Source organism: Anopheles maculipalpis, chromosome 2RL (genome assembly GCF_943734695.1).
Source record: "Anopheles maculipalpis chromosome 2RL, idAnoMacuDA_375_x, whole genome shotgun sequence".
In the NCBI taxonomy this organism is placed as follows: Eukaryota; Metazoa; Arthropoda; class Insecta; order Diptera; family Culicidae; genus Anopheles; species Anopheles maculipalpis.
Genome location: NC_064871.1, coordinates 34,419,863 through 34,434,689, shown reverse-complemented (window position 1 = coordinate 34,434,689; position 14,827 = coordinate 34,419,863). Strand labels below are relative to the sequence as shown.

General features: G+C 45.6%; 2 protein-coding genes across 2 annotated transcripts in view; both read left to right on the top strand.

The window, feature by feature from the left end:
• Nucleotides 1-140: 140 nt before the first annotated feature.
• Nucleotides 141-14,827, top strand: part of LOC126557869 (small conductance calcium-activated potassium channel protein 2) — a 31,863-nt gene continuing 17,176 nt past the window's right edge. The window contains exon 1 of the mRNA XM_050213777.1: nucleotides 141-1,409. Within this exon, the coding sequence (XP_050069734.1) occupies nucleotides 163-1,409 (1,247 nt within the window). The 5' untranslated portion in view covers nucleotides 141-162. The remainder of the gene's footprint in view (nucleotides 1,410-14,827) is intronic.
• Nucleotides 5,725-14,827, top strand: part of LOC126559420 (uncharacterized) — a 252,847-nt gene continuing 243,744 nt past the window's right edge. Inside the window, exon 1 of the mRNA XM_050215574.1 lies at nucleotides 5,725-5,734. The gene's annotated coding sequence lies outside the window, so the exon portion shown is untranslated. The remainder of the gene's footprint in view (nucleotides 5,735-14,827) is intronic.

Genomic DNA, 14,827 nt, shown 5'->3' with positions numbered 1-14,827 from the left:
GTGACAGTGAATATGAGTTGCCGTACACCGGTGCAACGATGGTCAAACAAAGTATGTTGAGTGACACCGGTAGAAAAGAGTGATCATTTGTGCTCAGAGTTAAATCCCTGTATTAAGAGTGTGTGTTTGTGTGTTACATTCGGAAAAAGGAGTTTTACCACAATGGACTCCAAACCGGAGGTACGCTCGAAACCGATCCTGAGTCCAACGCGTTCGTTGGACGAAGGTTTCGAAAGTGATCCTGACCGCATCTCGACCGATTCGGAGCTAGCTACGGCTCAAACAACGCCGGCTTTCGACGTTCTGCAGCGCACCGATCGCGATGGAGTGCAGCACACGCAGATTGCACGACGCACATCGCCCGCTACGACACAGGACACCAACTCCATATCTACGAAAGACAGTGGCCCCGAGAGCATTATCTGTTTGGAGGGTGAGATCGAGAAGGAGCTGCGTACCAAACTCGAAAAGACTAATCTAGGTCGCCCACCGACCGGACTGCCGAAAGCAACATCGACCACCGGTGGACAACAGATACGGTACAGGCGGATAAAGACGCGTGCACCACCGCCTCCTATCGGTTCCTATTACTATCAGAAGCGATCCGCCTCGGTGGACAGTGTGAACCGGGCCGGCATAGGTGTATCGCACGGTCCTAGCAGCCTGTACAATCTTAGCCTCGACCCGGGCAGTACGGTGAACCTGCATCTCGATCTGGCGGCGTCCGGTCCAATGAGTGTGGCGACGGCGGGCAGTCAGACGGGACACGATGTCCTTGCCGGGCGGTTCGTTCGTGTTACCGTTGATCCAAGGCATCACCAGCAGCAGACAGTGCAACCTCCCGCCTCATTGAACCAGTTCCGGCTGGCGTCTCTGTCGACGAACAACATCTACAAATATTGTCACGCGCCACCGGCGCCAATGGCCGGCCAGTACCATCATCTGCACAGCCAGCAGCAACAGCCGCTAGCACACCATCCGTTACATCCCCTTTCGCACCATCACCATCATCATCCCTTGCATCATCATCATCACCAGACGCAGCAACAGCAGCAGCAGCACTCGATGCACCACGGACACGGTCACCTTAGCTACATACCGACCTCGGTTGCATCGAGCTGTGGTACGATCGGCAGTGGGACCAATCGCAACAATTTATACTCATTACCACCCCAGTACGGATTAAGTGCGGTAGCCATGGCTTCCGGTGTATCTGCACACGGTTCGCATCAGGCAGCCGTGTCCGCTGCTGCCAGCGCTGCTGTCTCTGCCGCCCATTCGCAGCAAAGCACGGCCGGTTCCGTCGCAATCTCGGGCGGTCCTTCGACCGGCCCGAACGCCAGGAATTATCAACATTTCAATCATGTTCCAGTTTGCTGGACTCAATCGATACCCAGACAAACGCGAAGGTAAGCAATGCAGATCAGCCAATTCCCATAGCTCTTCCCGAACAACCTCGGTCTCTAACTCAACGCACTTGACATTGCCGGTTTCATTCCACCTCATTTGAACGCGAACGAGGTCCAAGCAACAAGGTACGGAATGCATACAAACGAACCGCAAGAGCCTCTCCCTCGTTCGATCTGATTTCGGTGCACGTTTTGTTCCGGTGGTCTAGTCCAGGCTAGGAATCGTGGCTTCTGAGCTTTAAACCTAGTGCTCAGTGTGCACTCGACTGAGCTGAAGAAATTTGTTTGCGTTATGCTGTGTACCTTTTTAGCAGGCTTATGCTGTACGCGTACACACGAAGCCGATAACCCAAATTTCGTGAGCCGCCCTCGAATTGACGGTCAACGGCGATAAATGCGATGATAAAGCAATGGCACAAAGTATCTAACGCGAGAAGCAGGAGTTGCTTCCTGGATATCTAATGGGAAGCGAAAGGTTGGTTTTCTGTTAACAGCACAGGCCGAATCGTGAGCGTATGATTAACACGCGCGCACAAGGGCAAGTTGCTACTGTTTTGCAGGTTCTTTTCACTTGTCGTATTGATCGAATTACGTTCCCGGTGAAAAAAGTTGGCCTTTATAAACGAAAACTGCAATTACTTGTGCACAGCTTTCCGGCGCAAAATATGACCTACAAAAGGCTACTGCTTGTTTTGGATGATGGTCTCTATTGACGGTGTACATCAAATAGATTGTTCTCGTACATTTTGTGCCGTAAATAGCTTCGCTTACATTTACACGAAACAGCTAAATGCTGTGCTGTTCACTTAGCAACTCAGCGCAGCATCTTCAACCGAACGATCATTTTCTATTGTGTCCTTGTTAACACTTTGCAAGATGGGATGTTGTCAACAGCTTTCTCATGTATAGCCGTCCAATAGCAACTGGCAACTAAACGAATGGTGCTGTGTGTATGATAGGACATCACACAAAATCAAACAACAAATACGATACTACCATAAAAAGAACCATTATCTGTTCATTAGCCGTATCGAACCTCCGTAGAGGAGGTCGCCATTTTGATGATTGGCTCATCTTCGAACGCTATCACTGATGAAACACAGTTCCATTCCGTTCTACAACCACCGCCAGGGCACCTGTAAACCACTACGAATGCTCTCTCCTTTGACGACCGCTTATGGTGCGTGCGTGTCGGTCAATAAAACCGTAAATTATGTTCACAGGCTCCTCCGGCTCGATTGTTTTGCGGGGCTACCCGCACCTGTTTGTCTCTGAGCTGATCCCACCGAAAAACGTGACCACTTGTACGCTCTTCGTCAGTGGCTTTGGTGCGTCAGCCGCGAAATTGTACGCAAATCACTTCGAACGAACGAAAGATTCCACGGTGACATCAGGCGACGAACCCGTCAAACGAAGGAACGTTGGGAAGCAAAACGATGGGACACATTACACACTGTAGCTTGATTGCGTTGCGTGTGCTGATGACATTTGAAAGAGTGGTGGATACGTGCGCGGTAGCCATCTTACGTCCAGCCGGTCGTGTGTATGTTGTTGAAGTTTTTGTTTTGGAGATTTGCTAAAGCAAATGCCAGTCCAAGCTTTTTAAAATCACCGAGTTGAAGAGGCAGCAAATATATGCTCTTTTTAATGTATGAAAAGGTTAAGTCATACTCGTTTGAAGCTGGTGATTTGTGTGGCTGTGTACCTATTACATTGGGTTTTACGTTTAAATCGTATAAAAAATAAGCTTTTTAAAAATTTTTCATCAAGATTATTGTTAATAATCATACAGCTAACAATCTACAACTTATCATTTCATTCTTTTCGAATCGAGTCATTAATCTTGCGATGATTATTAAATAAATGATTCACTTAATTCACCATAGTTTATATCATCTGTTTGTTCTTGAGCGTTCTCCAAATCCCACGTATTCAGCCCTTTTCTTACCCTCAAACCATGATTCCCACGATTTTGGTGGTCACATCCGATCGAAAACGGGCGATTTGTGTGAAAATCACTGCCCTAAACGATAACTTATTTGGCCACCCAGACATCCATAATCGTTGTGTTCCTTCTCCGCCACGCTAACATTCGAGTCCACCGAACCGAGTGTGCCCTTACAGCGCCCTCGCTAACGTTCTCGTCAAGGGCACCTTCTACGATCGTTTACGAGCGATAATTGCCGCAAAACGTTCATCCCTTGCGGGCTCACAGTAATGTGGGGTGCTGGGAAGGACACAAAATAAAACTCATCCCAACAGCGGAAAACAATTCGCCCTCGGAGGAATCTCGCTCTCCCGCTCCGAGGTTTCCAAAGCGATGAACTCTACGAGCCTCCGAAGAGCTCCCACTGGCGGGAAATCGAATGCAATCGTGCAGAAGGTAAACGAAAAGACGGTGTTGTTCCAAAAGCAAACAACTTTTACTTTCACGGCCCAAAGCATCCGATCCGATCGATCGCATATGCCGCGGAAGCCCAGGGCCCGTTCTTCTTTGCCCACCTCGATCCCACCAACGTACTTATATGAGTGTGTGCGCGCGCGCGGCCTAAGGTAACAGATGAAGTGAAAACTGTACAACTATTCCAACATCACATCAGTCATACGGTTCTGCAATGCCTCACTGACCAGCTACAACATGCTAATGGCTCTTGTGCGCCTTGTTTTTTCTTCTTCCTTCTGTGGCAGGTGAAATGTTTGCTTACCGGCTCATGCACGTGTATCAAAACTTGGCGCGACTTGATCGCAAGTTCGCGCTGATGATTTTTATACTGTAGCAGTAGGTGAGGGTTAGTAATGTTTTTTGTTGTGTTTTTGCTTGCGCCCATCAAAGATAGTTTCTGCCCAATTGTTTAATTTACAACCATAACCTGGATTTCACTTGATCATCGTCGAAACCATCGGAAAACAAAGACAACGAGAAACGGGGAGAAAAAGGAATGAAAAAACGCGCCAACACCCATCACTCCAGTCAACCAAATCTTCGGCGAATGGGAAAAAGAAACTCACTTATTGCAAACGCACTTCATCATAATAACAACACCAAACAACACGCAATAAAAACAGCAAAAAAAGAGAGAGATAGAAGAAGAAAAAATCCTAGCAAAACTCGATCAAGTGTACGAATTATTCGATTTTGCCTACGCACGCTACGCTACGCTACTGGGTTAGCACGGGCGCTTTTCTTTTCGCCCGTTTTTCACCTCGCTGATGGCGTCGAACAGAACGTCGAAAACCCGTGCGATAATTAGACCCGGATGGTGGTGGCCCCGGGGACGGATGAATGGATGACGAACGAAGATGTTCGAAAATTTACACACAATCGAGTGCCGACGGAAACTGCACACCGTAGTCCAGCCGGACGAGCCTGAAACGATTACCGACAGTTTTCAACAGTTCACGCTATCGGGTTCGCGTTCGCGCAAAATGGTGGAAATTTTGTATAAATTAATGAGAAAAAAGTGAAATTAGTTGCTTTGGGTTTGCAACATCCCAGACGGAAGTTGCTTGCTTTCGATTTCGTTTAAGGGCGTCAGGTGCAAAAAAAAAAAAAAACACAAACTTCTCGTACGATGCAACCAATTTCGGTGATAGTTTCGGAAAGTTTGCTGCCAAACAGTTTTTATGTGTTTTTATGTGAACTAAAACCCGTTGCTTCTCAAATTAAACCCTCATAACGAAAGGTTTTTTATCGATCCTGATTATATTTGGTTTAGAAAATTATTTTTCTCTTTTTCTCTCCTTATTTTCTCGAAAAAATAAAGTAATAATAAATTTGGTTTATAAAATACACTTTACTTTACTTTACTTTACAAACAACCAAAAACCTTCATTCATGCAGGTGCCGAGTTCTGGTAAAAACATTCCAAAAATAAACATCAAATCGAGCGGCGGTTTGAAGTAAAAGTAAAAATCCAACCTGATTCTTCGGGCGTTTGATCCTTCCGCGATACGACGCCATTTACTTTGGTGGTGGTCGCTGACAGACACAATTACTTCCCTCTCGTCGTTCAATTGATTTCCGGTCCGGTTCGATGTTGCAGCTACAACTTGCTGCACAGTGCTGCTGCTCCGTGTTTCCTTATTCCGCGCTTATTATCCGGTTGGATAAGACATTATATCGTCACCGTCGAGTGATGGCGATGTAAGTCACGACCAGACACATATGCATACGCCGTTTCGCCAACTTTAGCATGCACGGGGGCCGTCTCTGCGCCAGTCTTTTGTGGCTGTCATGTTTTCAAATTTTTCCTTTTTGCTCGTATACATCACAACCACTTCAATAATGGTTCGAGTGGCACATATGCGACCCACTCACTCATCTAGTCGGGTTGAATTTGAAGCGCATTTTACACATTTCGAAAATGCTCACCCCTGAACACATAATCGTCGCTTGGAAGCTACAAATTCATCTCCCGTTCGTGATGCTTTCCGGCTGTACAGCAAAAAAAAGGAGCTTCTTCAACGAACTATGTACGTAAAATAATTGCAACGTTTAGCCATTAGTTAGTTAGTTGCTGCTCGTGTTTAGTCCCGCTCTCCGCGCATCCAAGTCTCGATTCCTCTTGCCTACAGTTACAGAGGAGACAACAGGTTGAGAGTTTTATTTTACCTCGCCCGGCGAGAAAGGACGCACTCAAAACAACTTATAATAAATGTGTAAAACACAAGCAAACAAACAAAAGCAAAAAAAAAAAAAAGTAAAAGAAACATATCTCCTACAGAAACCTGAAAGTAAAAGTTTTTCATTTGCCACTTGCTCATGCTCTCATGCAACGGCACTGAAGCTGTTCGGGCGCTGAAGATGTTTCGATCGGGGATCGGCTGTGATGGCTGACTGGCCAGCGGCAATTTTTTTTTCCTCAAGAAGAACCGTGGAAAGCACTGTAATCGACAGCCAACATTAGCACGTACAAAACGCTTTTCCACGAGCAGTAATTGTACTCAATGGTAGTGGACTTTTAATTTTACCTCTATATTGATAGAATAGTTTTCCCGTTGCATAACGTTTGGACATTATTTGAAGCGCAAGGAAAATACTCTTCACATTCACAAGCAAACATCGATCGATTTTCTAGGTGGATACAATTCCGGTTTCGTACGCGGCGGGATACAACTTTTGGGGAAGTTGAACTTTTTGTTTGGTCCTCACCGTCCACCAAAGCATTATTGCCACAGTCAGGAATGTTTCAACCTGGCAGGCAGGCAGGGCAGGTTTATGCAGCGAAAGTGTGGCCTGTCGAGAGCTGTTTTGGTGGAGAGTATCTTGAAGCAGATTGCTCGGAAGCGGCATCACAACCGGTTCTTGGACTGGTAACGGTTTGTTCGATTATGGAACGCACTTGGTTCGGGTGTTGCGATTTGGAACTGACTACCGCTTAACATAGCTGGGTATGCAAAATTGTATGCATAATTTGCGGAATTCACTTTCAACACAAAAATAGACAAAGGTTGTCTGTTGTCAAACCGCGCAGCAACACAGCCGACCTAAGTTAATCTAATCTAATTAGTCTGCTCAAACAATGACCCCATCTTTAATCCCATTAAAACAGTATCATTTGAAGGTTCGTTCTAATCTAACCATCGTCCGTGATGGTTATCGTAGCTAATTGTTGTGCCTTCCAGACGGCCCAGCTGGAGGACAGAATCCATGCAAATGATCGGTGTTACGTACGCCTTAGCATTGCAGCCGGCTGGGACGTCGTACGACAATAAAAAGAAATAACCGTTGCATCGTCATTTCACGTAATTAAACGTGGAACAATCCGGCGTTTGTGCAGTGTTCGGGGTGGGCAGGAATGGGGAATGTGCTCATCCCAGTCCTACCGCTGGGGACGCCCGTTCCGTTAATTATAATCTTTTTCCGTGTGTCTGATTTTTCATCCGGGCTTTACATAAACTCGCAAAACCTATACGAAAATTACGCATCATTACGCCCTAACTGCAGATAGAGTGATATCGTACCGGGCTAATTAATTGCCCTAATTCTGCCTGCTCGGATAATTGCATTGGGTACTGCGAAAAATTCAAAACACACGCACCACCGCACCAGCCTGCGGTGCGGTGCGGTAGTTTTGGAGAAGATGTTTAGAAAGCGCGCGCCCGTTCGCCCGAGGAACAGATCATCCTTCTTCGGGCTGCATTTTAACCATCGTCCATTCTAGACACGCGATCTTAGCTATTTTAATTAGCATTCCATTCACGTACCGCGACGCGAGAGTCCAGCCGAACGCCAATAGCGACGACGGCGATCGCTGGAGCGTTGCATTCAATGGAACAATTTATTGGCTGGCCTCTTGTGCCCTTGCATTTTCGGTCAAGCCTGTCGGAGACCTTAAGTGCGGCCCGGTCAGGGGGAGGAATTAATCTTCGTAACTGCATCGGCGTTCGGGTTTGGCTTTCAGAGGTAAAGAAGTAGGCCAGATGGGATTTCATCTTTGTGAGTTTGGCTTTTTAAGACATACTGTAAAGGATTGGAAAATAAGTCCAAGGAGTCATGTGGACTCGCGAATTTTAGCAAAAACAAAAACCGGAACGCAACACAAGGCATTGTTTAAGGTGACCATTGCACTCACATTTCCCAGACTCCAGATGCTTAATCCGGTAGATCCGGTGCAACACATAAAACGCATAACCTCAACAACGTTACGACTGCGCTTCTTATCCTACTTACTGCTGATGATGTAAACGCGCGCTCCCAGTGCACTTCCAATGCGGCACATGCAGCCGCAGTTACTTTCCCGCTTGCATATGCAGGTATAAAATCTTGATTCAAATCTATCTACCTAATGGTTCACCCTTTAGCTTTCCGCATTGTTTTATCGAAACTAAACCATCGCCCACTAGCACACGAAGCCAGCGTGATTTTACACATTCGCAGCTAGGGCGCAAGCTCACTTCCCCTTTTTTGTGTTGTCTGTTACATTTTTGTTTGGGTGAAGCAGTTTTCGTTTTTATTATCTTCCGGGAGCACTCCCCCCGCCCCCCCCCCCCTTGGAATGACTCACAAAATGTTAATTAGTATCGCGATCTTCTCCAGCGCTAGGCGCATATTGTTATCTACGTTTGTGCGGTTTGCAAATTTAGTCCTCTGGGTGGTTCGCATGGAGAAAGGTATCACTGGACGAGTTTTGGAGAGAAATATTCACAAACATACGTACGCAACATGGCCCATTGGTCGGAAGACATGTTCCGTGATGAACCAATTTTTGGTTGATTTTTCCTACCGGTGCGGTGTGCCCTCATCGCACAGCAAATTCAAGCATCAGTGTTGGAGTGAAGACGCTGGACAACTTTATACAACTTCTCTTTGTACCGCTTTCGGAGATGAGACAGTCAAGATGTACGCCTCAAAAACATGGGAAAACGATGCCTCTATAATAAAAACCATCTCTAGCTGTAAAGGCTTAGGCTCGCTAAACGAGCACCACAACCAGATTGCAGAACAGGAAAGGTGACGAAGATGATTATTTTGCACTCTTCCCAGCTCCAAGCGCCAACATGCGCCGTGTGATGTAACGAAGAGAAAGGCGTCCGTATTTTCCGTATTTACGAAAATATAAAAAAAAAAACAGGTATCGCAAAATGTCGTGGCTTTCGCTTGTTTTCTTTTATTACCGCACATGCAATCATAATTGTGCAGAACGTGCTTCGCCAGTACTTTGCTTAGTAACGCTCTTTTTAACTGCAATACTGCTTTTTTACACACTTCGGGCCTCTTGCTGGATCTATTGCTACGGTATTGATGATTAGTAAACCTGTTGTTGCTTAAGATGCACAGGTAAGCCAAAAAGCAAACAAATCTGCATGCTAAATATCCGATTGCGATTTGACGAAGCAGATGGTTTACATGGGTTCGATTTTGACACGATGCACACCGGTAGGCGATCGGACGCAGCGAAGCATAACTATTGCCGGCGAAATTCACACCTCACTTTCGTCAGATCTTCCTTTGGACTGTAATGGAGCTGGAGAGATGGAAACAATGCACCGGCGTGAGGGTTAAAGTCGAGCGTCATAGCATCAGTGGTAGCTCATAGGAGAACTAAATTGTAGGCAAGATTCCTGTTTTAGCTCTACAAAAAGTCGACTCACAAATTTATACAAATAATACAAAACTACTGCCACATTAATGGCTGCGATCATTGAATAACCGCTCGCAAAAATCACGATTGTGTAATTGGTTTGCTGTTTTCATGCATCAATAAAATCCCGTTGCAGAGAAATATTATTTCACCGTGTCCAGGCTTGCACCTTGCCGGTTAGAAAAGCCCAATTATTTTCGTGCAGACGAGATTCTCAATATCTTCATCATCAAGCTGTCCCAAATGTCCACTGTCCGAATGGGATAATTGAGCATTTAATCTGCGGAAGAGCAATTGTCCAAAACGCGAAACCGTCTCCACCGAACGGCAACGCACTTGTACCCATCCTCCAAATAGATGTCCCTGTCCCTGTACCAAGTGCGATACGAAAACAACATACTGTACCAATTACCTTAAGATGCTTCCCGAACCGTAGGCCCATCTCCCGTGTAGGCCCTCGTGGCTCGTTAAAACACCGCTAGAATTTAACCCTAACACGTAGCGGAAGCAGATGAGCTTGGCCGGACCAACGTGGCGTGAGAATTCGAGATCCCTGCGCTGCATCGTGCCCAACACGACCAAGACGACAAAAAAGGGCATTCCGGGGGCCGCCAAAGCTATCGTACCCGTTGCTGATGCCGATGATGCTCGCTCGGCACACACTCGGTATGCAAGATGTGATGCCGAAACTACAACGTACAACAAAGTAGCGACGCTTAAGTGAGATGTCCAAATGAGCAATTATCTCGGCAAGCGGTTTTCAATTGACCCAGTCATAGACCGTGGCACCAGCAATGGTAGAATAAACACAAACCGGAGGAGGGGGGGGGGTGGGGTTCCTAAACAGCGTCCAAGAACGATCTTCGATCTTGTTGAGCGTCGGATGGTGCTGTGTGGTTCTGTTGTGCGGCTTGGATTTTTCACCGGTGTTACTTTTCCCTTACCCGCTAGTGGCATCAATTGGGCCCACAGCTGATGAAACGATGGCAAACCGACTAGATCCAAACCAAACGAAGTTACCAAGTGGCACTGAAACCGTTCAGCTCGCTAACGGAACACGAATGCACTCGGGAGGATCGATTCCATGATCTGTGGACGAGTTGGCGTCTTTTCCGTTAGACGGTCTGGCGCATCGGGAAGTCGCATCAAATCGTACCGAATTGAACCGGGAATCTTGGCGTTCGCGATGTGACACACGAGTTGCAAAAACGGGAGCAGTTATCAGAATGGTGAAAGGAACAGAAAACGATGTCATCTAGGCAGTGTCGAGTGCTGTGTGACGGTGCGATGATTGCCAGGCTTGCCAGGAATGCCAGGGGATCATAATAATCATAATACGAAACGATGCGATATGCCCTCACGCTTTGAATGCACGGGCGGGTAGAAGCTACGTTCATTATAATCGTCAGCGATCGGAAGCTGTCAGCGAAACGGGGACTGAGTATAAAATTTAATTACGAGCGGTTATGAAATCACGACAATTTATTTTCTGCACTATGGGCGTGCTGCAGCATTAGCAGGCGATTGTGTATGCGACATAAAATTTGCAGAACCGGGCTGCAGAAACGAGCTACAAAGAAAGGCATCAGGACCAAGATACCTCCCCAACCCCAAGGTGGTAGTATATGAGCAATAAATTTATTCTAGAGATACCGTTAAGTTGGTTATGGGCGCCATGATGCTACCGAGAGTATCTTCTATTCCGGTCACGGGGTATGGTATGGCACTAATTTGCGTTGGGTTTGTTAAGTTCTTCTTGGTGCCTAATGTGATCCTGGATATCGGTACGCCAAATATTGCGCTGTCATTAATTAAGTTTCCTTTTTTCAACACTTTGTTTGATGCTAAAACACACATTAAAAGTGACTAAGTTATAACCACCACTTCATCCCATCTCTCAACAAGAGAACGTTATCTTTTACAAGATCTTAAACGTGAATGTTACGAATCAAGCAAAATTCTTAAACCTAGAAAGATCATCATTTATACCATCAAAAGTGCTACATCCCCGATTATGCTAATGCTCTCGCAACGGCTCTAATCGCTTTCGATAGCCTTTCTGAGTAGAAGTCTCATTTGTGTTGATTTATTTACGTTGATTACGAAAAAACAATCCAATTTATTTCCATTTCACTCGATCTGAAACAAACATAACCTTTATTGTGCAGCTGAACGCTTGCTTTTTCAGATAGCCATTTCCATTTAATGCGGTTTTTACGTTCTAACAACGGAATGGACACCTCAACATCGGAAAGTTCTTCTACGCCAGCAAATCCTACTCGTTTTCTACAATCAAGCCAGTGCATTGAGCAAAGCGGCCATTCAGTTAAATAAATCACCGTTCATTAAATAATTCAATAATTTTATCTTCCATTCGCTCGATTTCAACCGATGCCGGGATTACGGGGCCAAAAGAAAAAACCTTCCAGTACCGTTCCATTTCGCTAACGACCCTAACTGGTCATACAATGTTGTACGACATAGGCCAAGACGGGTTGTGAGATAATTATCTTACGGTGGGTTTCTTCTCCCAGCTAGTCCGCCAGTGGCGCGACAGAACTTCACCGGCGTGTAGGAGCTTCACACTGAAATCAATACAATTTCCGCAAACAAAGTCTGGTGCTCGGTCTCGCGAAGACACTTTGACATTTGTGATCATTTGTTTGGTTGTGATTGGGGTTTTCTTTAGTTTCTTCATCGTTTGCTAGTCTTAAGTTAGCAACTGTTCTAACGGAAGATAAACCGAAAATCTTGATTTCTGTACCAGAATGACCATATTTTACATCGTTCCGCTAGTGAACGTTTCCAGGAAAGTGATTTCCTACTGTTATGTGAGTTTCTTTCTAGCTTTAATTCTAGCGGTTTTTGTTTCAAAACATTCTTTCGCAGCTAATGGGCCACCATGCGGTTATAAATCAATAAGAGAAGTCTAGACTGTCATAAAGGGATGAAAAATTTGCCATGCCTTGATTAAAAAATCCCCCTGAAAGATGTTGGGATTAATTATGATTCTCAAAGTTGCAACATGTTTTCCACGAACAATGAACAAAATTTCAAAAATTGTAAGCATGAGATAAATTGTCTCATAAGCTAAAATTCACATATCTCTAGCAATTTAAATATTCATTTTTAGCAAAAATGGATTCTTTCATTAATTCCAATTAAAAATAAAATATTTCTTTCCATTTTTGTAGCCATTTGATAAACTCTAAGTCACAAAAATAGTCGTTTGTTGTTCTGAAGAAAAGCTATATTACGTCGCAGTATCACACTCATTAGAATCTCACCCAGCAGCGACTCTGCTGAACGGGGAAATACCCATGTTTCCCCATTTCGGGACGTGCGGTCACCTAGTCTATTGCGAAGAAGATCTAGAGTGAGAGAGAGACCAAAAGAGGATAAAATAATCCACTGTGAAATTAATCTGATTTTTAACCATTTTCGCTAAGACGCACGACCTGCGCCCTCTCAAGGGCATTTCGGGCGTCGTCAGCATCGGTGAGTGGGCCCAGCAAAATATCTCGTGCTGATTTCCATCCATGGGTGGCTTTTTTTCCCCAGTACATACAAGTGTAGATGAGAATGATGTGTTCTTTGTTGTCTTTCTTCTCCGTATAACATGAGACAAATATCTCGAGCGAGGTCTCCACTACGGTCAAATCGCTGGCGTTTTTGCTTTTTGTCGACTGGCGCGTCGCTTCTGAGTGCTGACCGATGGTCATCAAATCGACAGATTTGCCGGATCATTGAACTCGGCTCCGGCGTTAGGATCTGTTCCAAAATCTCGGGGGTGAAAAGATCCAAGGGGGATAACCCAAGGTACGCTTTTCTGGATGAAACACGATCCCATCCAACGGACGCTATTCCTGACGCCCTAAAGTAGCTTGCGAGTGATCTGACGCGTCTACTCGAAAATCAATCCACCATGGCGAACACCCAAGCGAAGTGGCCAACATCGCTTGCGCAAAACAGGCCATCCTTCCTCCAAACAAGTCCGAAGGGTTTGTGGTCTGCGAACATGATTTCAAACGCCCGTTCCGGTCGGTTTAGTTGGTTCCCGCGCCGAGTCCCACGACATGCCATAGGTACACTCGTACCATCGCACACACTTGCTGGCTGGCATAAAACAAACCGTACAAAACAAATACACGGCAAAACAAAAACACTTTCAATTTGCAACACCATCGAAATTGCTGACTTCCTCATTCTTGGCGCCATCGCTCGCGCCAGTTCAATATCCGGATCAACGATATTTTTTCCCCGATCAGAGCCGATTGAACATGAACGGCTGAACCTCGTGGCCAGCACGTCTGTACACGCCAGTGTGGCACAACGATTGATTCGTAAGTTTTCCGGTCATATTGAGAAATCAATTCACCAATGTACATGAAAGCAACAGTTGGAACATATTCGGAACATTCCATCCGCATTTCTTTGTACGGTACATGGCCTTCCGTCGGTTTTACTATTTGCTGGTTATAGCAATTTGACCAAGCGAGAGTGTTGAAACCGTTTCTTCAGATCTGCAGAACCAAACAACGCACTGCATCGTTAGCTGCGTCAATAATCATCATTAGCAATTAGTTATGTTGCCAAAATTGCTAAAAGTCTGACACAAATCTTCGATTACCCAACGCCCAAACACATTCAATGGCGGAAAGATCATTTAGTGTCATGTTTAAACGATGAAGTATGGTACATTTTGGCAAGCCCTAGGTTCCCAGGTTGCTGTTACTTTGTAAATGTAATTAAATATATTTTGATTTCCCATGCACTAAGTGGCGCTGTGTGATGTAACGCACCACCAAAACCAAGGGACCGTCCTTGTGCATCTTCTCGAGACAGATGTATAACGCGTCTAAATTATCCACCGCAGCAGTGTGTGCGACCCTGCGTACGACAACATCCTTTTACAAGCGTCGATTGATCCCCGATCACACTCGTCCGGCATCAGTTTTACGATACGTCCACTGCTGAGCCACATACTTTCCCACGTGTGTCGAACCTTAAGCTGTATGAAGCTGCAGCGGGCCGCTTTGCCGACTGTGTTGCAACATGCACGACATTATACTCAATGCTGCCGAGACTGTGGGCACATGTTTGCACCGAGTGTCTGAGTGAGACTCCTGCAGACCAGCTGCAGGTCGAACAGGCCATCCATGTTTTGTGTGTCGTTTTATTTCATTTGCCAAATTATCCTCTCAATGAAACGTAACGAACGACGCGGAATGATGGCTAGGTCTAGGGTGTTTGTGAAGTACACTGTTAAAGTCATGGTTAGCGATTAGATACGCATAAATGATGAACTTAACTTCCAAAGCAACCCAAACGCTA